The following is a 25683-nucleotide window of genomic DNA, read 5'->3' on the forward strand; positions in this document are numbered from 1 at the left end:
TGCTAATGAACAGAGAAAAGAACTTAAAAAATGAAACAGGAGACATTTTTCTATGGGAGATATTTTTCCCTCGTCTTATAATTTTCCAAAATATAAAAAAACTATGTCTTTTTTAATCCCATATAAAACAAAAATCAATAAGTAATTAGTAAAGGTAGAAACACTGATATGGTAATGTGTGGGTGCAATTTGAAAGATTAAAAATACTATCATGTAGTGCAAAAGATAGCTTGCAATATGGAATAATTGGGGACCTTATGCAAATAATGCCATAGCTTTATAAGTAGACAATCTTTGTCATTTAAAAAGAAGAAAAAGAAAACTAGATGTCTCTTATTCTATAATCCCTCTATAGCTATATAATAATCAACACTATGTTAACAGCAAGTTTGATTATAAATCAAACCCTATTAATACTAATTAAGCTTACTTTACTCTTTAAATTTAATTACATATAATATTGTATGCCTGTATTGAGAAGCACTTTTGTCTAGTTATTAAGGCACCAGACTAAAATATATGAGTTCTAGTCCTGCCTTAGGTATGAAAGCCTTAGGCATAAGTTAAAAGTCTAACTCTAGAAGAAAAGTTTCTTAATAGCTTAATACATTGGGTTAGGTTGTCTCAAAGTGGAAGTGGAACCATGTTTCTCAATTCATTATTTGAATGATTAAATAATAACTGAAAATGAAGGATCAATCACCATTATTTTTATAATCAGTGATTAAAAAAACTAAAGAAAGGACATTGGGATAGCATTAACATTTCAGTTCAATCTTCTTTGCTAGACTCACAAAGCTGTTGGAATTTAGGGGATGTTATATACTGAGTAAAAACAGAGATACTAGCTATTGGATTACTGCTGGGCAACAGCTAACATATAATTTTTTATGTTTTTAAAAAGAAATATAAATATTCATTTGTGATGTTTGTAATAGTTGTATTATTTTTAATTATTAAAAACCATATAAATTTTGGAAAGAAACAACAGCAAATTTATAAGCAATTTGTAAATTTATACACTTATTTAAAATCTGTACATATTGTTGTGAGCCTTAATTAAAGGAATATAGAACTATAAGTGACATTTAAATAGATTTTTTTTTGTCTTATAAGAGATAAAAGCATAGTACCTTATTGCCTTGATAATTAAATCTCATTCGTGTAATTCTGGAGTTACCACCAGATCGAAAGCATGCAAGTTGTTGAGAATGACCCCATTCAAACATTCTCACACTGCCATCCTGGGCACCTGTCAAATCTGCAATAGAAAAATATATAACTTTGACATTAACAAAGGAAGAAGAAAAAAGAATCTACAACAAATTCAAAAAAGAACTGAACTGAACACAGATTAGCAATTATAATCATTTAGAAATACACTACTAAATTATTAAAATAAAAGTTCTTCAATTATTCTTTTGCTTGTAATTTTAGAAATAATAATTATTGGCTTTTTATTGTTGAGGGCATACTTTGATCTATATTACATTAGGGAACTTAGCATACTATATAAAAAGTTTTTAACTCATTCAAGTCCAGCCACATCAAATACTATTGCAAAAAATATAACTGCAAATTATTTATAATTCAAAGATATTTAGACTTTTTTAGATTTCATCTAGTATTTTTCTCTTATAAATAACAATGAAGTTACAAATTAGAAATAAAAAACTTACAATATGGTAGTGTTGGGTGAGAAGCCATTCTTCTGACATTATTGAGATTCTTCTTGATCATCTATTAAATATCAAAGATTAAAAGATCCATTTAGAATTATTCAAAAATATGTTCTTTTAAAGTTATTAGTAGGGTAAAATGCAGACACTACTATGTTTGCTTCCCTTCATGATTTGGCGTTTGAGAAATGGATGGCAATCAACCAAAGTTCATATCAACAGAATCTAAATCCAAGTTCTTGAAGTTTTTGGTTCATAAAACTAAGGTTTGCTAAACACACTAGATTTCAATCTTACCTCTTTTCTTGCCAATTCCTTTCTGATTCCATTAAATTTATTGGAATATTCCTGTATATTGTAAGGTAAGTAAGACAAAGGTAGAAGCAGAGGCATGTAAGAAAGAGTTAAACAAACTTTTTACAAAAAATAAGCAGGAGTGAAAAAACTATGCTTTTTGCATTTAATCATCCACAGAAGATGTAGGTTGGAACATTGGTTGGAAAAAAAGTTTTATGTAATGAATCCTAGATGACAAAGCACAAATTGTAGCAAACACTAAGATATAATATAGCTATAATTCATAATCTGGTTTTTTAATCAGTCTGTACTGTAAGATTTTTTCTAAAATGATGTGTGAAAGACGTAAATATAAATAAATAGCAGCCCATCTGAATAAAGTAAGGTTTATCTGATAAAAGTGACAGAAAGTGTTAAATGTTTGTCAGCAATTTAATTATGTCTGTCTTTTTTCTTTGATGTTACAGACCTATAACAGATTAAGATGACACTGAAGCTAAGTTTTAGTGAATGAGCTGTCATGCCTCAGATTTTAAGTGGTGAATACTGAAAACAAGCAAAGGTTTTCAGGAATACCTATGTAAGAAAGTTTTAGACCTAAATGAGAAATTCACAGAAGTTCCTGGGAAGAAAATGAACATGGTATAATTACAAACAAAATAGAGCTCAGGAGGGAGAGAAGTTTGTTGGTAGAATCACTTAATTGAGGAAATATTGGGAATCTAAATGAAAAGCAAGAAGAGTGAAATAAGAAGTTGGCTGTTCTCTGGTACACTTTGTCAGATACTTTCCATCTTTCTCCAAAATGAGTATAACATCTATTTATTATGCCAGGTTACAATGAGAATTACAGTTATAATAGTTGTGATGTACTTTGAACATTCTATACAGCAGTATGTAAACGCTGATTATATTGTCTTACTAAAAGAAATAAGAAAAACTATATTACATAAAAACTGTTAAGCAATGAAATATACAACAGTAGTTTTGAGTATAAACTGGGATGATTAAGCTGTGAAATGCAGAGCAAGCTAAAAGCATAATGATTGGCAGAGACTTAATAAATAAAATTGTGACTATGGACACATGTTACAACTTAATTGTTTCTATTAAAACTCATGCATTATATTTAACTTAGGATGAGGAAAACTTTGTCACTGGTGCATGACAAAAATGTAAATAATACAAATGTAAGAGAGCTTTATGTTCTAATTTAAAAAATATTCTATATTGCATTTCATAAATCAATATTATCTAAAAATGCCTCAGAAGCCTCAGAAATAATATCTCATTATAAAATACCAGCATAAGCCAATCTAAACCACATCAACAATTCCAAAGATAACTGTTATTTAAAGTTTGAAGCATTGACAAATGTAATCAGAAGAAATAAATAAGTAATCCAAACCAAAAGACAGTGACAGTGACACTGAAAAATAGAGTAAATATGCATTGAAAGAAAGCAAAGAAAGGGTCAATTCCAGATGAGTTTCTTATAAATCAAGTATCAAGGAAAGCATGAGAATTTATTTGGTTTTGCTTCCTTTTTTCACTTAGTGTATGTTACCTGAGAAGAAAATACTAAAATAGATAGAAAAATCCTCTTCTAGGTTTCACTTACCTATGTAGGCTACAGTGCACAGAAAACACACATAAGTTCTAAAGAGAAGTTGTAACATGTAACCTCACAACCAAAATTGTTCAAATAAACCATGTTAAAGCTTTATTTATATTAATATTAATATTCAAAGTAATCTTAATAAATTATTTAGAAGTACATATTATAAATAAAATAAAAGCCATTGAAATATAAATGTTTAAGGTCATTATTATTCGATAACAAGTGACTCACCATAGCAGCACCTCTGCCAGTCTGAGTGCTGCCAAGCCATGGCATATTGATTGGTGTTCCGGGAGTGCTGTGTGTATAAGGAGTAGTTCCTTGAATGTTTCCCAAGTCATCACGAGCATGTATAACCAAGAAGTCATCAGGTCTATAAAACAAAATGTTTAAATGAATATTGGCCATGAATTACTACGTACAAATATCATATTTCATTCTAATTCAAAGTTAAAAAGATGCTTAGCCACTTATATCCATGAATTGTCACTTGATATCACGAGTTATTGGCAGTAATTTATTTGATTGGTGATAGATGCATTTGCACTTAAGACTTTCTTATGAGATGTAATACCTAGCCGATACATAGCCGATCAGTGGATAGAAGACAAAGCCAGTTAGTGGTTGAAGAGAAGAGAAATGCTATCTATCAATCAAAGGAAGTGTTTTTAACAACACAGTAAGTCAAATCTAATTATTAGGAAGTTAGATTCAGTAAGACAAAGAGAAAGATGTATGAGCTGAAGTTTACTAAAGAAAGGGACATGAGGCTTAATCAGTTTTACAAAAAACCAGAAGATAGATCATTATTTATAAGTCAGTATTTCAATAGGATATCATTAAATGTTCAATGTTAAGTCATTGTTAAAGATGACTACATGTCAATGTTAAGGATATGGGCAAAAATACAATAAAAAGAAATACCCTTTAGCTTCTACTTCAATATCATCATCAACCCAAGTGTAGATCTGAGTTGCTAAAATTCCAGAAACATCCAGTTCTTGAATTTCGTGGCTTGAAGCTATTGCAATACAATTCCTGTTGGCCTAAAATGGAGAAATACATATTTATTTCACATTATCTGTCTAGGGCCCCCATATGTATATTCAGACTCTAGGCAATGAACAAGGCAAGAATAAAATCAAGAATTAGCTAAGGTGAAAGGACAAAAGATTTATATAATCTGAAGACCAGAGAATCAACTAAGGTATATTCAAATCAGAATTATACAAAACTACAATAGGTACATAGTCAAATTGGACTAAAGGCACATTTGAACAACATTTTAAACAGCCTTGTGAAATGTTACAAAGGATGGAACCAAATACATTGGAAAAACACAGTCTTGTTTCTACTGCTGAAAAGGCCTGTCACCTAAATTAAAGAGGGAATGGGCTCGGCAGGAATGGCAAATTAAATTTCAGCAAGAAAATTCCTGATATAGCTTATTCCTGTACCATGTAGGGCTTTTACATAATGACCAGAAATTTGAAGAGACACATAAGACTATGCAACAACTTTAAATTGACATTATTCTGCAATGGTGAGATTGTCCCATCAGCAAATCATGAAACACCTTCTTCAGAGGGAATATGACTCATATCTAAAGTAACTACCGTGTTTCTCACATAATAAGGCCGGGCCTTATTTTTTTGGGATCCCCGAAAAAACGGCTAGGCCGTCTTTTCGGGGGTGACTTAATTTCCCCCCCTTTCATCCTCATCTAGAGCGCCCCGTGGGTAGCCTCGCCACCAGCCGCTCCTAACGGGTAATCATGGCGAAGTGCAGAGAGCTCCCTACTCCCACCAAAAACCTTTGCTGCAGACCCAAGACCTTTGGCACCTGCCGCTGTTGCTTTCCCTTCTGCCCACTCCGCCACCACGTTTGGAGCTGCCGCTTCCATGTTTGGAGCTGCCCCCAAGTTTGGAGCTGCCGCCGCCACGTTTGGAGCTGCCACTTCCGTGTTTGGAGCTGCCGCCACCGTTTGGAGCTGCTGCCGCCGTTTGGAGTGCCGCAGCCATTTGGAGCTGCCGCTGCCACGTTTGGAGCTGCCGCTTCCGCGTTTGGAGCACTGCCGCTGTTTCGAGCAGCACCATTTGGAGCGCCGCCGCCACTCCAAACATGGCGGCAGCTCCAAACACAGAAGCGGCAGCTCCAAACGTGGTGGCGGCACTCCAAATGGCGGCGGCAGCTCCAAACACGGAAGCCACTTTTGGAGCCGCTGCCACGTTTGGAGCTGCTGCTTCCGTGTTTGGAGCTGCCGCTTCCGTGTTTGGAGCTGCCGCCGTGTTTGGAGTGGCGGCGGCACTCCAAATGGCGGTGGTGCTCCAAACAACGGCAGTGCTCCAAACGCAGAAGCGGCAGCTCCAAACGTGGCAGCGGCGCTCCAAATGGCGGCGGCGGCTCCAAACGGCGGCAGCAGCTCTAAACACGGAAGCGGCAGCTCCAAACGTGGCGGTGGAATGGGCAGAAGGTAAAGCAACAGCGGCAGGTGCCAAAGGTCTTGGGTCTGCAGCAAAGGTGGGAGTAGGGAGCTCTCTGCGCTTCGCCATGATCACCCGTTAGGAGCGGCTGGTGGCGAGGAATTGCTGCCCGCGGGGCGCTCCTAACGGCAAGTCCCCCCACCCTTCCCCCAATTTTGCATGTTTTAAACTAGGCCTAAATTTGGGGGGAGGGGCTTAATTTGATTTTATGCCTAGAAAACATGCTGGGTCTTCCTATTGGTGGAGGCCGTATTGTTGCAGAAACACGGTAGAAGGACTGATAGAATTAATGAAATGGTTCCTAAGAATGGTTCCTAAGATTTCCATGGCATCTCCATTTACTTATGATAGCCAGTTATAACATAAATGATCAGTTTTATAATCTTTTTAACATAAAATACTTCCCACTTAAAATTTCCTGTTCGATTACATTAATCTGTTTGTCCTGCTGCTACTCTTTAAGTTCGTAAATATATTCTTGTAATGTGTTAAATTTTTATATTTAGTTTCTGTTATAATATTTTATATGTTTTTAACATTCTATTTGTACATCACCCAGGGTCCCTCTCTGAGGGAGGTGGGTGGTTTTTAAATGTAAACAATAAAAATAAAAACTATACTTCAAGGAAGATGTCAGTGCTCTTGGTGCTGTAGAACCAAAAATCTTTATTACAAAGTAATAATTTAGTATAGATCCTCTACTTGGAAGTACAATAGAAGTTCCTTTATATGGATGTAAGTTACAACATTTCAAAATATTTAAGGAATATTTTCCATTTGTCTATACCTTATTGACAGCAAAGGCAGTGATAATGTCAGACTCTTTATGGATAATTCTTGCTTTACTTCCAGGAGATCCTGCATCATGCTCTATCTGGGTTAAAAAGAAAAGAGAAAGGGAAGCATACACAATACAACACAATAATAAGGTTTTCATATTTTAGATCATGGTAATGTAGATCATACATTAATCAGGAATATATCTAGCCTAATTAAAAATAATTATAAATTCAAGATAGCCTAATAAAACATTTTGGTGGGATCCTATATCTATATAATCATTCATTCAGATTAAATTCAGTTCATTCATCTAAAAAACTAAAAAATGGTAGTGAAAATTCCTAAAAGATAAGCTGAGCCTAAGAAATATCTCATTTATTAGTAAGCACTGATCACGTAATTGCTTGGAATTGGAAAATTATTTGATATTTATTGCATGTCATTTAAAACAAATCAGCAACTTCAAACCAGAACATTGTTAAGTACAATATTTATTTATCTAATTTCTATAGCCACCCATCTCAACAATTGACTCTAGGTGGCATATATCATAAAAATATAAAGCAATATAAAGCAGAATAAATGCACGTGATCATGAATAAAACTATTGCCACACATGTTGATAAGCCAAGATATGGGACTCTAAACACATTCTAACCTTATAACTAGGTCTTCATGGCCTTACAGAATATTGTACAATTCTGTACAGGTATTCTTCAACTTACAAGAATCAAGCCCAAAATTTCCATTGCTAAGCAAGACAGTTATATGAATTGTACCCCATTTTACAACCTTTTTTTTGACATAGCTGTAAAGTGAATCACTGAATCACATGATTGTTAAGCAAATGTGTCTTTCTCCATTGACTTTGCTTGAAGGAAGCCAGCTGGGAAGGTTACAAATGGTGATCACATGACCCTAAGGCAGTGCAACTGTCAAAATACATGCTAGTTGCCAAGCGCATGAATTTTCATCATATGATTATGGGAATGTTGCAATGGTCATAAATGTGATAAAGTGTCAAAAGACACTTTATTATTACTTTTTATTATACATTTTCTTTTATTATACATCATGTTTCCATTTCTGCAACAACACCGTACTGTCTGTATCAAATCTCTTTTAAATACACATAATATTATACCATAAGTTGCTTATTTTAAGTACCATTGTAACTTTGAAAGGTCACTAAACGAATGGTGCATCAAGGAATGCCTGTACACTACTAGTATGCTGCTTAGATTAAAAAGATTTTAATCAAATTTGTAGATTTTAGCAAATTTGGTTTGGTTAGTATCTTACATATGAGGTACTAAAAGGTTTTCTAGAAAACCTTTTAGGATAATTAGCATACATCTCTTATTATTATGATACATACCTTACTGATTCCTGATTCTTCTCCTGAAGTAGTTTTGGTAAGTTCAGCCTGGTCTTCTAATGACTAAATCCAAAAGGAAAAGAACAACAGAAAGAACTACATGAAAAATTAATATATTAATAATATGAAACAATACGCAAGATGACCATATATAGAACACATTTTTGAAATTACCTGAAGTCAGTATAATTTCCTCTACTTTAAAAAAAATAGTTTAAAAACTTGCTTTACATGTAGATAATATATGTAGTAGCTTTTTCAGAGGTTATACAGATCTAATTCAGCTTGAATTTTACATGTATGATGCTCCAAAATTTTTTAAAAGAAAAATAGAATTCTGTCCTCCTTTCCCCAAAACCAGACACATAATTACATCTGTGCTGAATACTAAATTAAAGAGGCAAAAGCTCAGATATTACAGCTAAAGAGTCAAGAATTATTCATCATAGTTTGGGATGTACAGTAGTTATGAAAAAAGGAAAAAGGCATAGCTGACAAAGTTATTACGGGTGTGTTCTGAAGGTTAATTTGTTTACTTGGAATAAGCCTAGAAGATAATGCATGAGAATAGCAGACAAAGTAGTCAACCATATATTATTTTGTATTATATTCTGGAGATAGCTAACTTGATGAATATTTCTTCTTCTTAATAGTCAGTAATACAATCCAATGATTCAATAAACCACAGCGGATTGCAAATAGTTATGTGCAATATACCTTCACCTTTTCTATTACTATATTCCTAGAGGAAATATTTTGGAATTTATTTCTATAGAATAGTAGTAAAATTTTAAATTCAAAAAGAAATTAATTAAATTGTAATTAATTGATTTTAATTTCTGCATAAACATATAACACTAACCTCATTTAAACACTTTTTTTTTGCAAATATGTTTCTGATGAAGGTTTCTTGGACCATTTCTTGTTTAACGAGGTACTGCCAAAGTCTTTTTACGGATAATGCATAATGACTTTTGGATCTAAAAATGAGAATCATTTTTAACATGTGTAACATTTTTAACATGTGGTATAATTTCAAACAAATACAAGTAATTTTATATACATTAGTATGTATATTGACAAATGAATGCAGAAAACTGATTCCCTATTGCAAATATTTCTCAGGCATAGAAAGAAAATGGCACAAGTAAAACATAATATATTTGATATTATCCAGTACATCATCTATTTTATTCTTGTCAAAAATAATTTCTATAGTTGCAATAAGTAGAACATAGCTAGTCTGCTGATCATACTGAATCATTTTACTGAGGAACTGCAAAAATATCTGGATATGTGATATGATTAATTTATAACTTGGAAGATGGGATGGTTGCGAGACTGAAGGAAGTTACTCAAATAATATATTTTATAAGCCAACATCTTTTCTGTTTAATTTGCATTAATAGCAATTATTGAACTGTTTTAGAAGTAAGTGGTCACAGAATCCTCGGGAAGAAATAATGACAACTTTGTTTTCCCAGCAGCTGCTTTTTACTGATACCTATTGATTAATGGCTGAAGTTGAAAGTATGACTCATGTTTCAAATTAGCATATTTAGAATATTAGTATGATTAAGGAATGGGTAAGGACCACAAAACTGACATTTAATCCTTGAAATAGCAATAGCACTTAGACTTATGTACCACTTCACAGTGCTTTATAGCCCTCTCTAACTAGTTTACAGAGTCAGCAGATTGCCCTCAACAATCTGCATTCTCATTTTACCGACCTCAGAAAGATGGAAGGCTGAGTCAATCTTGAATGGGTGAGAATCGAACTACTTCTGCAACACTGCATTCTAGGTACTGTGCCACCATGGCTGAAAGCTCACTGAGATATTCTGAATTAATCTCTTTAGCTCTTAACTCATCCTCCTTTACATGGCTGCCACTGATTTATATTTCTTTCCTTGATATTTCTACATAAATGTTACCTAAAGTATGATCTAATCCATTTTGCTATACATAATTTAAAAAGATTCACAAGAATTAAAGAAGCTTCCAAGAATTAAAGAAGCTTCTAGAGAACACAAGATATTATCCAACAAATATAAGCTTTTACAGAAAAAAATTTCTATGTTGTCAAGAGAAAGGGAAATAAAAATGAATGAGACTAGCAAACATTTTTGAGTTTGCAAGAAACCAAGAAAATGCTAGAATAAAATTATGAAAGGAAAAGGGAAATAAAATGATATTAAAATTATGAGAGAAATCACAGTAATAATAGATAAGGTGAACATAAATGAAAAATAATAATTTATAAATTATTCTAATTTATATAAAGGACAATAAATTTCCCTGGAGAAAATGGTTAACAAAATAACATTTATCAAAGATTACAGAAAAAAAGAAAGCTTTTGAACAGACCTGATAATAAGGGAAATTGTTGGAATTATAACAAAAATTAAAATCAGAAAGATGCCTGGATAGTTTACCCACTTATTACAAATTGTTTGAGGATGAACTTTTATAAGGCTTACAAAATATGATGAATTCTATTTTATTGGGGGGGATAGCTAGACAACTGAAAAGAGGCCAACACACACACACACACGCATTTCATTGTTTGTTATTTACAATGTTATTTATATTTGACACAAAGATGAAATATTTAAAAGCAGAACTGAAAGAATTGCAAAGGTCTACCCAGGGATAAGAGACTGAAGCCCTGTCAGAAATAGCTCAAACTATACAGGCAAACCAGGGGGCATCATCAAAATGGAAGTTCTTGTTAGAAAATAACTTTAGCATGCTAAGATCAGAAACAAATAAACTAAGGAGGGAAACAAGTAACAGAAACAAGTAAACTAGAGGGAAGAAAAAATGGTGAAAAACAAGACGACAAACAAATACCCAATTAAGAAATATCACCTAGAAACAAATACAGTCAAGCAAGCATGGGAAATAAAGCAACCAATAGCCAAGATGATCAGCAGAGACTACATTCTAATTGCACACCCTATTGATATCTCATATACGTTTGTATGTTCTCCCTCCCTCGCTCTCTCTCTCTCACAGCAGCATATTGGTATGCCGAAGTATTTGCCCCAAAATATCTACTTTTTTTTCTTGTGGGAATCACTCAAGCATATTAACCTTCTTTTGGATGTTTTGTCATGGAAACTCAAAGGCATTTTCTGTCTCTCTTGACTGTACCCATTGTTGTTCTTGTTGCAAAACTTGTTTTCAGTCAAAGAACTCCTTCCTTATCATTTTCAAGGCCCTAGTTTTATATATCTCTTATGGTTTCTTTTAGTTACTTAATCCAAACTTAACAATTTCTATTATTCGTGGCAATGAAAAGTTAAAAGATGTAGAAATGGCAGAGCTAAATTGTGAATTTGTGAATGAAAAATAAGCACTCCCAAGAGTTTCCATATACTTCACTAAATAGTAGGTAAGAAATATAATGAAATTTAATCTGTTCTAGGTATAAACTTACTTGAAAGGAGTGTTTGTTGGTTCTAGCAAAGTTTTGTGGCGAAGTAGTGCAGGGCCTGAAGATGAGGCATCTTGTAAAATGTGAATAGAAATAAAGTTTTCCGGTGGACCTCCATGCATTTCAAGTCGTCTGAGAAGAACTTGTTCCCAGCGCTGAAGAGCCTTTAGAACTGCGTGGCATAGTGGTGAACAAACTGGAAGTTCTAAGGACAGATATTTTTTATTCAGTACAGTATTTTCTTTAAAGTATATTATATTCTCTGAATAAAGTGGTGCGGTGGTCTAGAGGTGGAGCTCTCGCCTCACAATCAGGTGGCTGTGAGTTCAGTCCTAGGTAGAGGCAGATATTTCCCTGTCTGGGCACAATGAGAATATATCTGCTGAACAAAGCTCCGCATTGGCGATAGGAAGGGCAGCTGGCCATTAAATGCTAGCTCCATTCAATTGCTCCACCCCGCAAGGGATTATGGGGTCGTTCAAATATGATGATATTATATTCCCTGAATGTTTTATACTATATACTTTCCACAACTGTTGCTGTTGTCAGAATATTAATAACACTAAAAACCTTCCAGACATGTTTTCTCATTAAGGTGAACTTCAGAACTTCAGCAGTAGCTATGTATATAAAAATTGAAGTTAGCAAACATACCGCTGAATGAAAAACAATGTAAGAACTCTTCAGATTAAACAGAACCATTTTACTGAGTTAAAACAGGACCTAGTTTCTCATTAAGTATGCATAGGTTGTCTGCATTAGCTATTAATAGAATGTCCTGAAGAAAAATAAATTTTCCCTATTCCTAGCAGCTCTTGAACTAGAAACATTGCCATCTGCAGCAATATTTCTGAGAGAAAGAGAAATTCTTCTTTCTCACCTTATCTCACCCACCTTATCCCACACTGCGTGAATTGTAAAATGGTTTGTGAATTAGCAGTTGAGTCTGAAAACAGTCTGCTGAAATTATAGAGAATAAATAGGTAGCCTAGTTAATATATTCTTACAATCTATTATCATATACATATATCAGATGTTCTGAATTTTACTGACAAAGTTCTATTTTGGCTGTCATCATTTTGAAAGATCCCCATACATACATTACAAGCTTGGTACTATATTTCAAATCAAAAATGAGTCATTTCAAATGACAACTATAAAAAGACTTCCTGTTTACTTACTTCTAGTTTAAATTAATGCAGTCATATGCATACATAAAAACAATGATGTCCACCAATGATCAAAAATATATTAATTACCTGTAAGATCATGTCCAGCCAATGGGTAGAAACTTTTCAAGTTACGGAGAACTAGCTGAACCATAGCCAAGCGCATTAATGACCAACTAAAGAACAAAAAATATGTTATTGTTTTTCCAGCAATATCCATGTTGCTGAAAACCAAAAATATTGTGTATTTAACTATTTAGCTAACCCTTTTTCTCTTAGTACTGTAAACATATCTATTACAAGGTAGCATACATTATTCTAAATTTATTATAAGAGCAAATAAGGACACAAATAATTAATATTTTATTTTAAATTTAACCCTAATTATAATGCTTTTGCAATCTTCTTCCCCACATACACTTCAACCCTATAAAGTAGCTGTTCAAACTCTCTTTGGATAAAACATTGTAATTAGGCAAGGCCACTCTTGAGATAAGATTTGAAAGGTTAGCCATCACTGGAATAGGGGATGGAAGTCATGCCAATAGATTAATAATTTTAAGAAACCATGGCAATACAAATTTTGAAAAGCCTTAGCTTTGGTAAAGAATTATATAATTTCTTCTGCCTGTGCTAAACTAGAACCAGAGTTTTGTACCTTAGTTTGCTTTAGAGAACACTGTGGTGTGTTTAATTTGCAGGATTCAAGGAAAATATACAATGCATTGCTGAAATATCAAACGCTTTAGAGGATTTCTTCCGACTAGTCTGCTGACCCAACCAAAAGACAGGGAAAACTCTAAATTAGCATCATACAATATATGACCTAATGTAAGATGATGAATGAAAACATGCCTGAAAAATTGTTGAATTGTGTAAAGAAAAAACTGTATTCAGTAATTCAGTAATAATTTATACCTAAATGAATTTGAGTTAGAGTGTTCCTGAAGTTTTGAATCTGATAAGAACGCTCCTTCTTCATCTTCATCTTCATCACTGCTGTCCTGACTTTCTTCTGAATCATATTCAAATCTAGTTTGGGATGATGCAAGATATGGCTAAAAGAAGAAAACAAGTTTAAAAAAACACTACATGTATTTATTTAAATAATAAATAATATTTAGTGTTTAAATTTAAATATGATTTAAATATGACATATATTGTTGAAGTGTTACTATTTTGCTTGTCAGGGTAAGAAAAATACTAGCCTTTCTCTTGCCTTTATATTGAATTGGCATTTTATGTATTTCTAGGGTGTTATTATTTTATTTATTTATTACATTTATAGGATATATATATGTAAGAATGCAAGCTTAATTCTTATATTTCTTAGCAGAGATTAAGATATTATTTGAAAATATTATCATTTGTAGATGCACAAGTTTGAAGAAGGAATTGATAGAGATAGATTTTTTATTTGACAAGAAACAGCAGGACAAGTTTTACTTCCAACAATGTAAAAAATACCTTTGCTATAAAGTAGTCCCAAATACTAAGTTCAGGAGGAATAAATTTCTCTTTGTAAATTGAAGTGTCTTGTTCTTTTCCAGGTAAAATACTAGGTGAATTTTCTTTTGATGATGACTTTGATGTCAGTCTAAACCGCTTATTTTGCTTCTCACCATCATCTATAGGAGAAGAGGCTATAAAAAAACCACATTCATCTTTTTAGGACAATGAAATTTATCAAATAAATAAATGATATCTTCATTTTCAAATCAACTATAACCTACATGCTTAATTATAGCAAGAACTATAAATCAATGCCTGTTATGTTTAATTATTGCAATCAAACAATAACATGACTAGCTTTTATTCCTGTTTATAAATTTTTGCTTACGTTTCCACGAAAATTTGAAATGCATTTTAAACAAATGATTCATAATCATTCTTTTTGTATACATTTGAGAACAGTAATATTCAATGCTTATATGTTAATATATGTTTAATTTTATAAACTCTTAGAGATGCATTATAATAGAAAATATAAACATATCACGGGTATACACGTTTTTTTCCTTTTTCATTGTTCTCTATTAAGTCTATGTATAAATATTTTTACTGAAAATAAATGTTACTTCAAAATAATTGTCATTAAACTATTTAATATATAAAGATGAAAATCTCACTTACCTTAATGCTAAAGATATATCAAATATTACATATTACAGTTCAAAGTGTTTTAGCCAGAACAAGCATGCACATGCATTGCTTACTATGGAACATTAGTTTTCCAACTAAATAAAATAAAGCTTACTCTTATATTGAAATGGAGGCACAAAATAATAAGCTGAACAAAATGTTACATGATACAGAGGCTGAAAAATATGCTTATTTCTAATTCCCATTCAATCTTCCCTACTGTAAAATAAATTTGCTATTTCAGTGGGCAATATTATTAACCCATTAATTATAAAATTATCAAGCCACTTTAAACATGTTATAAAAAATGAAATTACCATTTTTTTTTAAAGAAATACACTTTAAACATGGTTTACCATTTTTTTGAAGTTATAAGAACTCTTGCGGTATAAAGGTGTGAACAATTTATTTTTGTCAAAGACAAAAATGTTCTTTAAAATGTGCGGGATACAAATGTAACACCTATCTACAAGTTCTTAAAGCAAATGTTTCTTTCCAAGAATTTTGTAACTGCTTTCCATAATAATCATATGACCATCTGAAATAACACACTTGTTTAAGGACTTGCAGATAGGCACTATATTTACTTGATATGATCTTTGACTGTCATTTTGAGAGAGGAAGAATTACGGATGTGAGAAGTAAAGATGTTTTGTCTTTCTAAAAGAATGACATAACAGAGAATGAAAGAATTATGGCCCCAAGCCTACAGAAGTTGCTCAAGCCAATTCAGTCAAATACTACTCCAAATACTAAAATAAAAATAAATTAAAAAGCATTCTGAAATGACACTGCCTTAGTATCAAAACCCATAAACTGTATCATGTTTTGCACAAGCAGCAACATTTTGAACATTCCACAGCTTGCAATGGAAAGTTGCAACACTCATCACAATTTGCATTCCATTAGCCATTTGAAATTCCAAACAGTTTGATCTAATTTTAATTGAATGATATCACAGAATTATTTTGGCATGGCATGCCTTTTTAAAATATACTGGGAAATAATATAATTAAATTAAAATGTGGATTTTTTAAAAAGAAGTAAACTACAAATTTATTCTGTAAAATGTTTTTACTTGAAAGAATGGTAGATTACCCCATTTATGCAATATTTTAAATGGATATATATTTGCAGTTAAAAATCCAGCATTCAAAATTATTGAAATATTTGCTTTCAATATAACATGTAACTCTGAATATACAGCATCCTTCTGTAATCTGTATCATCATTTTACAAATGTCCTATTTATTTCACCAAATAGTAAGGTATGCAACTTACACAGAATTCATGCTAATTTATTTGCTAATAATGTATTTAAAATTTTTATTTACATAAAACAAATAAAAAGATTTTGCCATATTTTCATTCTTACTACAATTTAATTCTCAGGAAATTATTTTATATAGTTTTTCAGAGAGTATGCTATCATTTAAAGGTGTTATTTTTACATTTAAACTATTCAATGGCCTATTTTTATATGCTTTTAAATTTCAAAGCTGACCTGAAACTTTGAATTGTTTAATGCTTTTAGCACTTAAACATCAGGTTTTCTGGGCACAAAAGAGGTTGGTTTTTTAGCACTTCAATTAAGTAAACTGAAGAATTCATATAATATCTAAACTATTCAGAGAACAGCTATTGATCCCTAATGAATATACATTTTATAATAAATCATTAAAATTAACTATAATATTTATTCATCATATAGAGTGTCTGAATGAATTCTGAATATTGATTCTGTTTCTCCACTACTTCCCTACAGTATCTACATAGAATCACCCAATAATTGTTTTAATGAAATAAGATACAGTAGATGACTTCGGCAACACAAAGAGGTGGTACGAAAATACTTATAGTAGGGAAATGGCCTCAATAAGGAGAAAAAAATATTTTTGTAGGTTACACAACTAATTTTCTTTGTCCAGATTTTCTTTTATTCAATTTATAACTGTTTCAACTGTTTATTCCATTTTCATTTCAATCATAGCTATTTTGCTCTTTGACACATTCATTTTCAGATCCATGTTCCCCTTTGCACTGTATATTCTAACATGTATTGCAAATTATTTGGGTTTTTACATACCTGAAATACAAACACATTCGTACTCCACCCAACACACTTCTGATATCACCACAAGCTTCTACTTTCTGTATTTATTCATCCATAACTGCATTACACAACCAGGGAGACATAACATATTCTTGTTTTTTTCCTCCCACAATACAGAACCATGCGCTCAGCATTCCTATGATTCTTATGTATGCTTTACTTCTTTCACATGTTATTTTTATCAAGTTGAACAAGCAATCTTCAGGTCCATATTCTCACAAATCTTTACATTGTTCAAGGTTATTCATGTACTTTTTTGAATCAAATAACATCATATTTTTTTTAATTACTGCTGAAGGAGATAAACCTGGTCTATGCAGCCCCTCCACAATATAAAGCTTCATTTCAATCCCCAAATAGTGCTCATGGTCACCATCTGTATTTTTAACGAAAATTCTGTCAAACACCTTCCAGGGACACTTGACAAACTAATTCTTCAAAAAAAAAAATTGCATTCATTCTTGCTACCTTTCCTTTTATACAATGGACAACAGGCACACTCCATTAAAAAAACTCTTTATAACTTTATTTTATTAACATTTCTTCAATTACCCTATTATAACTTTGATCCTGAGATCTTTAATTAGTATTATTCACAGCAATATAATAGTCAACTGTCACCAACCTATGAATTCCTATTTTCACATGCTTCCACAAATCAAGATAATGGCAATTTAAATTTTCTGAGATATATCTTAGCTTTTTATTTTAAGAATTTTATTTTATTTCACATGTATTGATCAAATCCACTTAAGCATGTTTACGTCATTGTATATAACCAGAATGCTAATCCACTAACAATCCAGATGATATTCCGAAATAATTGGGATTATGTTTCCTATCAAATAAAGTCTATAGTAATATCAGCTTTCTCCAAAACTGGAATTTTGGAGGAGATAGTACATTTTAATTTAGTGATTTCTTCTCTTTAGCACACTAAAAGTCAACACTTATGTCTTGACATCTTTAAAAAGTATATCTTTTTATTCCAACCATACCCAGTTACTTATATTTTAAATATAAATATTATATTTATATTATGAAATATATAAATATTTCATAAACATAATAGCCAGCTATAAATAATTTAAGTAACCAATAGAAATATTTTTTCTTTCTATCCATCCATCCATACACACATCAAACACACATAAACACAACATCAAGATGGCAAACATACTTAATATTTCTGTCACCTATTTTCTACACAATCTTATGAGGTGGGGTTGGGCTAAGAGAGACTGACTGACTTAAAAATTATCCAGATGGCTTTCATGACTAAAGCAAGCCTAGAATTCGCAGTCCTTATATCTATGCATCTTAACCACTTTTGCAACCCTGAATAACGTAAACTACCCTTAAAAGGAATAATTTTTATTCACATTTTTAGAATGTTTAAATCATTAAACAAACCAGTGCATGAAACTACATATAGGTAGTGTCTGACTAGTAACCATTTGTTTCGTGATTTTTTGAAGTTACAATGGCACTGAAAAAAGTGACTTACAATAGTTTTCACACTTACAACTGTTGCAGTATTCTCATGATCATGTGATTCAAATTTGGATGCTTGGCAACTAATTCTTATTTATAAAGGTTGCATGTCCCAGAATTATGGAACCACCTTTTGCAAAACAAGCAAAATCAATGGGGAAGCCAGATTCACTTAACTGTATTATTAATTTGACAACTGCTGTGATTCATTTAACAACAGTGGCAGGAAAGGTTGTAAAATAGGGCAAAACTCATTTAACAATTGTGTCATTTAGCAACAGTAATTTTGGGCTCAATAGTAGTCATAGGTTGAGTACTATCAATATACATTTAAGTAGTATCAGTCTACTCTGAAAAGTTATATAATTTTCTATTTGTCTCTATCCAAACACAAACCCTGAAAAACATTCTACCAAAAATTCAAATCCGAGTTAAATGAATAAATCAATTATGCCTCCTCCTCTGAAACAATGCAAAGAAAATCTATTAACAGATTAATTTCTTTTATCTGAATTTCACTGAAATCAATTTTATGTACTTCATAAAGAAAGCTGACATCAGTAGTAAAAATATTCAATACAAGATCATAGATTAGAGATCTTTTTGAAATCTTAGTCCTGTGTCAAAGATGGTGTTTTCTGGCTGAACTGAGTTCTACCCATTATTTTAACAGATTAACAGATAATCATAGTTGGAAGGGACCTTGTAGGTCATCTAGTCCAACCCCCTGCCCAAGCGGGAAACCCCACACCATTTCTGACAAATGGCAGTCCAATCTCTTCTTGAAGGTCTCAAGTGATAATGCTCCCACAACTTCCGAGGGCAAGCTATTCCATTGGTTGATTGTTCTCAATGTCAGAAAGTTTCTCCTTATTTTCAGATTAAATCTCTACTTGTTCAGTTTCCATCCAATAATTCCTTATCTAGCCTACAGGATTTTTAGAAAATAGCTTGACTCCCTCCTCTCTGTGGCAGCCCCTCAAATATTGGAAGACTGCTATCATGTCTCCACTGGTCCTTCTCTTCACTAGACTAGCCATGCCCAGTTCCTGTAACCATTCTTCATATGTTTTAGTCTCCAGTCCCCTATCATTCTGGTTGCTCTTCTCTGTATTTTTTCTAGAGTCTCAACATCTTTTTTATAATGTGGTGACCAAAACTGGATGCAGTATTCTAGGTGTGGTCTTATTAAGGCTTTATGGAGTGGTATTAGTACCTCACTTGATCTTGATTGTATCCCTCTATTAATGCAATTTAGGATTGCATTAGCTTTTTTGGCTGCTGCTTCACACTGCTGGCTCATATTTAGCTGGTTGTCCACTAAGACTCCAAGATCCCTCTCACAGTTACTGCTATTGAGCCTGGTTTCATCCAGTCTGTATGTGTACTTTTGGGTTTTCTTGCCTAAGTGTAGGACTTTACTTTTCTCTACATTGAATTTCATTTTGTTAGATACGGCCCAATGTTGTAGTCTGTCAGGATCCATCTCTCCAAAGATCTTTTGGTGTCAGACATGCTAATTACATATCTAACTATAATCAAAATAAAATCAGTTGTATACTCCTATCATTTGTAAACACCATTATACATTTTTATTATTTGCTAATCTACACTAATCTTCAATTAATAAATTACTTTTCATTAAAAAAAAATTAGGCTAAACTAACAAAAATTCATAGCCACATGCATACAGTCATGTGACACAAACAAGCAGCTTGATGGACACAAATATATTGGAATAGTTCTGATAATTGCAAGTCATGGTCTTCCTTCATTATTAAAACTAATTTAGTATGAAAATAACCAAGTATATGATTTGAAATAGTTGAAATTTTGGTTAATTTTTCTGACAATAAACCACAGATCAGAGATCATGACTTACAAAGAGACTGTTTTTGCTTGATTATTTTTTTATGCAAGGTCACATCACATATCAATACTAGATTCAAATGCCTAGAACTGAAGCTAGCATCTTGCCTGCAAGTTTGATAGGACTATGAGTACTGATGGTTGTTAGAGATTTGGTAAACCCCACGCATTCCATAGAAAATACTACTACCTGGTGTGGGCTAGGCATAGGGAAGTGCCTACCTGCCAAAGAGAGAAAACATAAGACTACGCTTAGATAGAATATTGCTGTCATACATAATAGAAAACAAACTTTTCAACATTTTTAAAAATGTTCAACCAGTATGTTGTCAACATTAAAAGGTTACAAATGGAAAATGATTTAATTTTCCAAACAGAACCTTTTTCAAATTTATTTAGGACTCTTTATGTATACATTATACATTCATAAGGCAACAATTTTACTTATGCTTAAAATTATGAATAGTTTATTTACTGCGGCACTAGCTTCCTTGAATAGAACCGTATTCCCATAAGTAGGCATGCATACAAAGTGAAGATTTACATTATTTTTTGACAACAGGAATATTATACACAATATTAAACCATGTGCACTAATAGAAATCCTCCTGATTATTGGAACCTGATTTTTCACTCTTACTTTATTTATTTTCTTGTTCAAAAGGAATAAATCAACACTTGAATAAAGTGAAACCAAATTCTACTTTATTCTTTCCTTAAATTGGAAGGAAGAGATGGCTACACAAAATACTATTTTTATGTTTTGATATTTCTGCTCATGTATGTAATGATAATTAAGGTTTAGTATTATATAGGAACTCTGTCACTGTATGATAACATTAAAAAATGTGTCCCAGTGGATTTTATCTCGCTAGTCATTGCCAAACATAGGGGGTAGGGCTTATCTCCATTTCAAGGCCATTGAGATAGCGCTGTCCAAAGACATTTCCACAGTCATGTGGCCAGAATGATCTCACAGAGCGCTGTTACTTTATCTACTGGCATTTGCATGCTTTTGAACTACTAGGCTAGCAGAAACTGGGCTGAGGATGGAGCTCACCCCATCACGTGGAGCTCAGATCTAGAACCTGGGCTGCCTACTTTCCAGCCAGCAAGCCCAGCGTCTTAATTGCTGAGCCACTACACCACCCTGGTAACATACACAGTATAAAAACTAGAAAGAAACTGAGGTCAGTAAATATTTGCGTACAGAAAAAAATAATGTACTAACCCATTTTGGTTGTTTCTTGAATTGGTCCTTTCTTGGGAATCTTTGCACCACCACCAAAGACAGCAAACCACATTTTCTCATTAAGAGGATGGGCCACAATCCTGAATAATTCATTGCTGGAATGTGTTGCTAAACCATGAATAAAGAGACTAAGGTAGATTGCCGTAAGAATTTCACAGAGCAAAACTGTGATCCCAGACTGAGCTTCTTCCCCAGCTTGATTCAGTAATCGTATTAAATCCATTATCCCTGAATAGATAGGAAGTGCCATTTAGTTATAAATCATATACAAAGAAAGACAAGAGAAGCCATTTGCAATTATCTCCAGAAACACTAAAATACTATAAGGGGGCACTGATAATATTAGTGTAAAATTTTTACTGAAATAAACACATTTATAAAAATATTGTTTGGACCATTTCTCAGTCTTGGCAACTGCAGAAATCCGAACCAACCTCCAGAACTCCCAAACAGTATGACCATTATAGAAAATTCTGGAAGTCAAAATCCACAAATCTGGAACTTAGCAAGATTGAAGAATCACTGGCTGGGTGGGAAAAATGGGTTTCCTGGAGGTTACAAGATATGTTTCCTGGTTTCTTATTACTATAAACTCTACACATTTTTATACTCTTTCCCAAATAGAGAAGCATCCCATGCTATGTTCTGAATTTCCTTTGTTATTGATTTTTTTATGCAGAGAACAGATTATTATTTGATTTAAATTTATATGCCTTTCGCAACAACTGGCGTTTTTGTTTCTGATTTATCCTATTATGATTTGGCTATTTTCATTTATTAATTATTTTACTGTACTGCCTTATGCTTTATTTTTGAACTACAAAATTCTTTATCATGTTTTCTTTTTTTTAGTTATTTGCCTTATTACTAATTGACGTTTTTAGTGTATTTACGATGAAAAAGTCAACCTGATGTATTCATTGCAGCAATGTCAAAAGAAGTGGATGAAATAACTCATCTTTCATGGATTTGGATAATACAAAAATTTATAAGTACTGTTGCTTAACCAAGAAAATTTTGAGGTTCATATTAAAAGCTTTCCACCAGAATTCATTTTTACCATGTTTCTGGTTTTGAAGAACACAGTATGGTCATGGGTTGCATTCATCATGAATATTAAACCAGAGGTTCCCAACCTGTGGCCCACTATTGGGCCATGGCCTCTTGGCCATCAGGCTGTATGAGTGGCTGGCCAGTGTGTGCATATGCGTACACACATCTCATGCTTGCGCTAGGGTTGCCACAAGTGTTGCGCGAATGCTAGTGTCACTGTGAGTACGGTCATGGCCCCATGCACACGCATGCGGCCCCATTCATGCATGCATAAGTGCGTGTAAAGGTGCCTGCCCCTCCCTCTGTCTAGGTCACCAACCAGAAAGGTTGGGAACTCTGTACTAAAGTCAAAAGGATATTTTTCCCATAATTAATTAATTAATTAATCAATCAAGGCAGAGTCTGGTTGACTTGGTGAATCTGTTAAACTAAATGGGAACAGGCCTGGTTTAGGTATATTAATCTGAAGGAAATTAAATGTAACTATAGAGTCCAAAATAACCAAACAAGCCAGTTAAAAACAATCACATTATGCCTTATATTTATCTATGAATTATGCCTTAATTTTTAAAGACAATTAATCACCGTGAGGTTATCTAATACTGTATTTAATTTAAAGTGGAAGAAAAAACAACTAATAGCCAGAGGGTCATATCAGAAGAAGAAACAGGATAGAAACTATTTTAAACTTGATGTTGTAACAAAGAACAATATACTGTACTTCAAAGAAGCCAGACAGTTCAAAACTCCATTAAGAAAATTAAATCTTGATTACCTGGCCATTGAGCTGGTGCAGTATTTGGTGTTACTGTTTCATCTGAGCTTGCTGTTCTTACAGAATGCCGATGAGAGAGCAACAACGTCTGATAAATCATCCCAGTGAATTGGTTTGTTTGCAATAAACTATTAAAAAATTGTAAAAAATCAGTATTAATTATGGTATTATTTGAATATAATGGTCAATCATGATTTACTTAGCTTAACTATTTCCTTCATTCTAATCAAGAGTGTTAATAACATTAGCTGCTGAAAAGCTACAAAAAATTTGCATTGTGATATGTTATTATGTTATATTTAAAGTCAGCTTCAAACTAAAATTGATTACTGAATACATTAGTGCTATAATACTATTACTAAAATCAGGTAAACTTAACATTCAGAAACAGAAAGTACATGACTTAATTTATGGACTTCCTTGTTTCTTCCTAACCTTTATGGAGAAAGATAATTACATAGCGCTAGAAATAAAGACTATGGATGGTTCTATAGTACACACATTTATTTTGCATGAACCCTAAAATAGTGACAAATAGTTTCATAGTTATATGGCATCTGTTTTTTTCCTGTTCAATTGTTCTTGGAAAAATCCCTGCAGTTTATATGACAAGGTGGTTTGCTATTGTCTCCTTCCTAGGGGTGAGAGAAAGTGACCCGTTACCCGCCTAGCTTTGTGCCAAAGGCAGGATGAGAAATCATGGTCTCCTTGTTTTTAACCTTATGACTTAACCACTGCATCAAATGTGCTCTCACATTGCAGCCTAAATGACCTTCAAAATATTAAATCTCATGAAATCTCTTGTGAAAGTGTCAAAATACTAGACATAAAAGAATCCAGAATTGTCTTAATATTTGCTCAGGTTATTCATAGTTATGACGCAGAATCTTAACTCTTTCTATGAGTGTTCATACTGAAAAAAGCAGATTTAAAGGAAATATTTAATAAGATGATCCATGCTTTGTGAAACATGTCACAAAAAGAAATTTCCCCCCCTGCTCATATGTTTGCTTGAAATGTATGAATTCTAAACCATATTGTGCTACAGCAAATAATAAATAAAACTATGTTTGAAAGAGTATACCTAACCCTTTACTGGTAATATAATTCATGAGAAACTAGGAATGTAATAAAGATCCATCTACATGTTTGCCAATTCTCAGATACCTAATGTTTTCTAATACAAGTAATGTGATGTTAGCAGAGATGATCAGGAAACAGCAAAGTATAATGAGGAAAAAAACCAGTTTTAGATATCTGCAAGCCAGATCTACCTCATTAAAAAGCTATAGTTTGTTTTAATCAGTTGCTTGTTATGTCTGATCTAAGAATTTGTAGCCTTTCTTATATTTCTAGTTTTACTAAGTTAGCCAATTTAACATTAGCCGAGTAGACTCTGATTAAGCTAACAATGTAAAATAATTGTATTTGTCAGTATTATAGTTAGTTAAATACAAATTAATGTCAAAAAGTATGGATTCCCAAACTATAGAAATATAATCTGGAGATGAAAACATAGGCAATAACAATGGTAATAATTTTTAATGAATGCCATACTGTAAATTAACCTTGGTACTTTTTTTTGCAAATAGTTTTTTTATTTTTATTTCTTTAAATACCTCTTTAGATGAACAGTGTGGTTCCAAGCTTTTTACATTTTAAATCAAACATGACCATAATCACAGATACAGCTTTCTTTTCTAATTTCACATCATTACCAATTTCCCTTTTTATATTTTCATACATTACTTTGTATCATTCTCTTTATTCTTAATCATTCTCTATATTCATTTACCATCTTAATTTAAAAATTGTTCACCATTTTATCTCCTTTATAGTATTGCTTTAGCCACTGTCATGTATATCTATGCATACCCTTCCCTCTAACTTCATCACATTTACACAAATTATATTTTCCATCTTATTTTCATATAGCCAATTATATAAGCATATAATATAATCATTTTTGCGATATTCATATCCCTCATTACCTTATACAAATAAGTAACAAATTATATAATCCATTAAGAGTATTATCATTTACTATAAACATATATATATTCTCTATCAGATTCCACATATTTTCTTCCCCATATTACATATTATTATATCTTCCATACTTATATATCTTGATTA

General features: G+C 32.5%; 1 protein-coding gene across 1 annotated transcript in view; it reads right to left on the reverse strand.

Annotated features, from left to right (window-relative positions):
• The window catches only part of DMXL1 (Dmx like 1), an 83633-nt gene that overhangs the window by 18559 nt on the left and 39391 nt on the right, over positions 1 to 25683 (reverse strand). The window contains exons 27-39 of the mRNA XM_026673533.2: positions 23548 to 23675; positions 21699 to 21947; positions 14317 to 14492; positions 13768 to 13907; positions 12940 to 13025; positions 11684 to 11885; positions 9101 to 9218; positions 8239 to 8301; positions 6868 to 6954; positions 4522 to 4643; positions 3829 to 3970; positions 1680 to 1740; positions 1134 to 1261 (exon numbers count right to left, since the gene is read on the reverse strand). Of these exons, the coding sequence (XP_026529318.1) occupies positions 1134 to 1261; positions 1680 to 1740; positions 3829 to 3970; positions 4522 to 4643; positions 6868 to 6954; positions 8239 to 8301; positions 9101 to 9218; positions 11684 to 11885; positions 12940 to 13025; positions 13768 to 13907; positions 14317 to 14492; positions 21699 to 21947; positions 23548 to 23675 (1702 nt within the window). The remainder of the gene's footprint in view (positions 1 to 1133; positions 1262 to 1679; positions 1741 to 3828; positions 3971 to 4521; positions 4644 to 6867; positions 6955 to 8238; positions 8302 to 9100; positions 9219 to 11683; positions 11886 to 12939; positions 13026 to 13767; positions 13908 to 14316; positions 14493 to 21698; positions 21948 to 23547; positions 23676 to 25683) is intronic.

The sequence above is a fragment of the Notechis scutatus genome, chromosome 2, assembly GCF_049901735.1.
Source record: "Notechis scutatus isolate UNSWTSFEM ecotype Mainland chromosome 2, rNotScu1.2, whole genome shotgun sequence".
In the NCBI taxonomy this organism is placed as follows: domain Eukaryota; kingdom Metazoa; phylum Chordata; class Lepidosauria; order Squamata; family Elapidae; genus Notechis; species Notechis scutatus.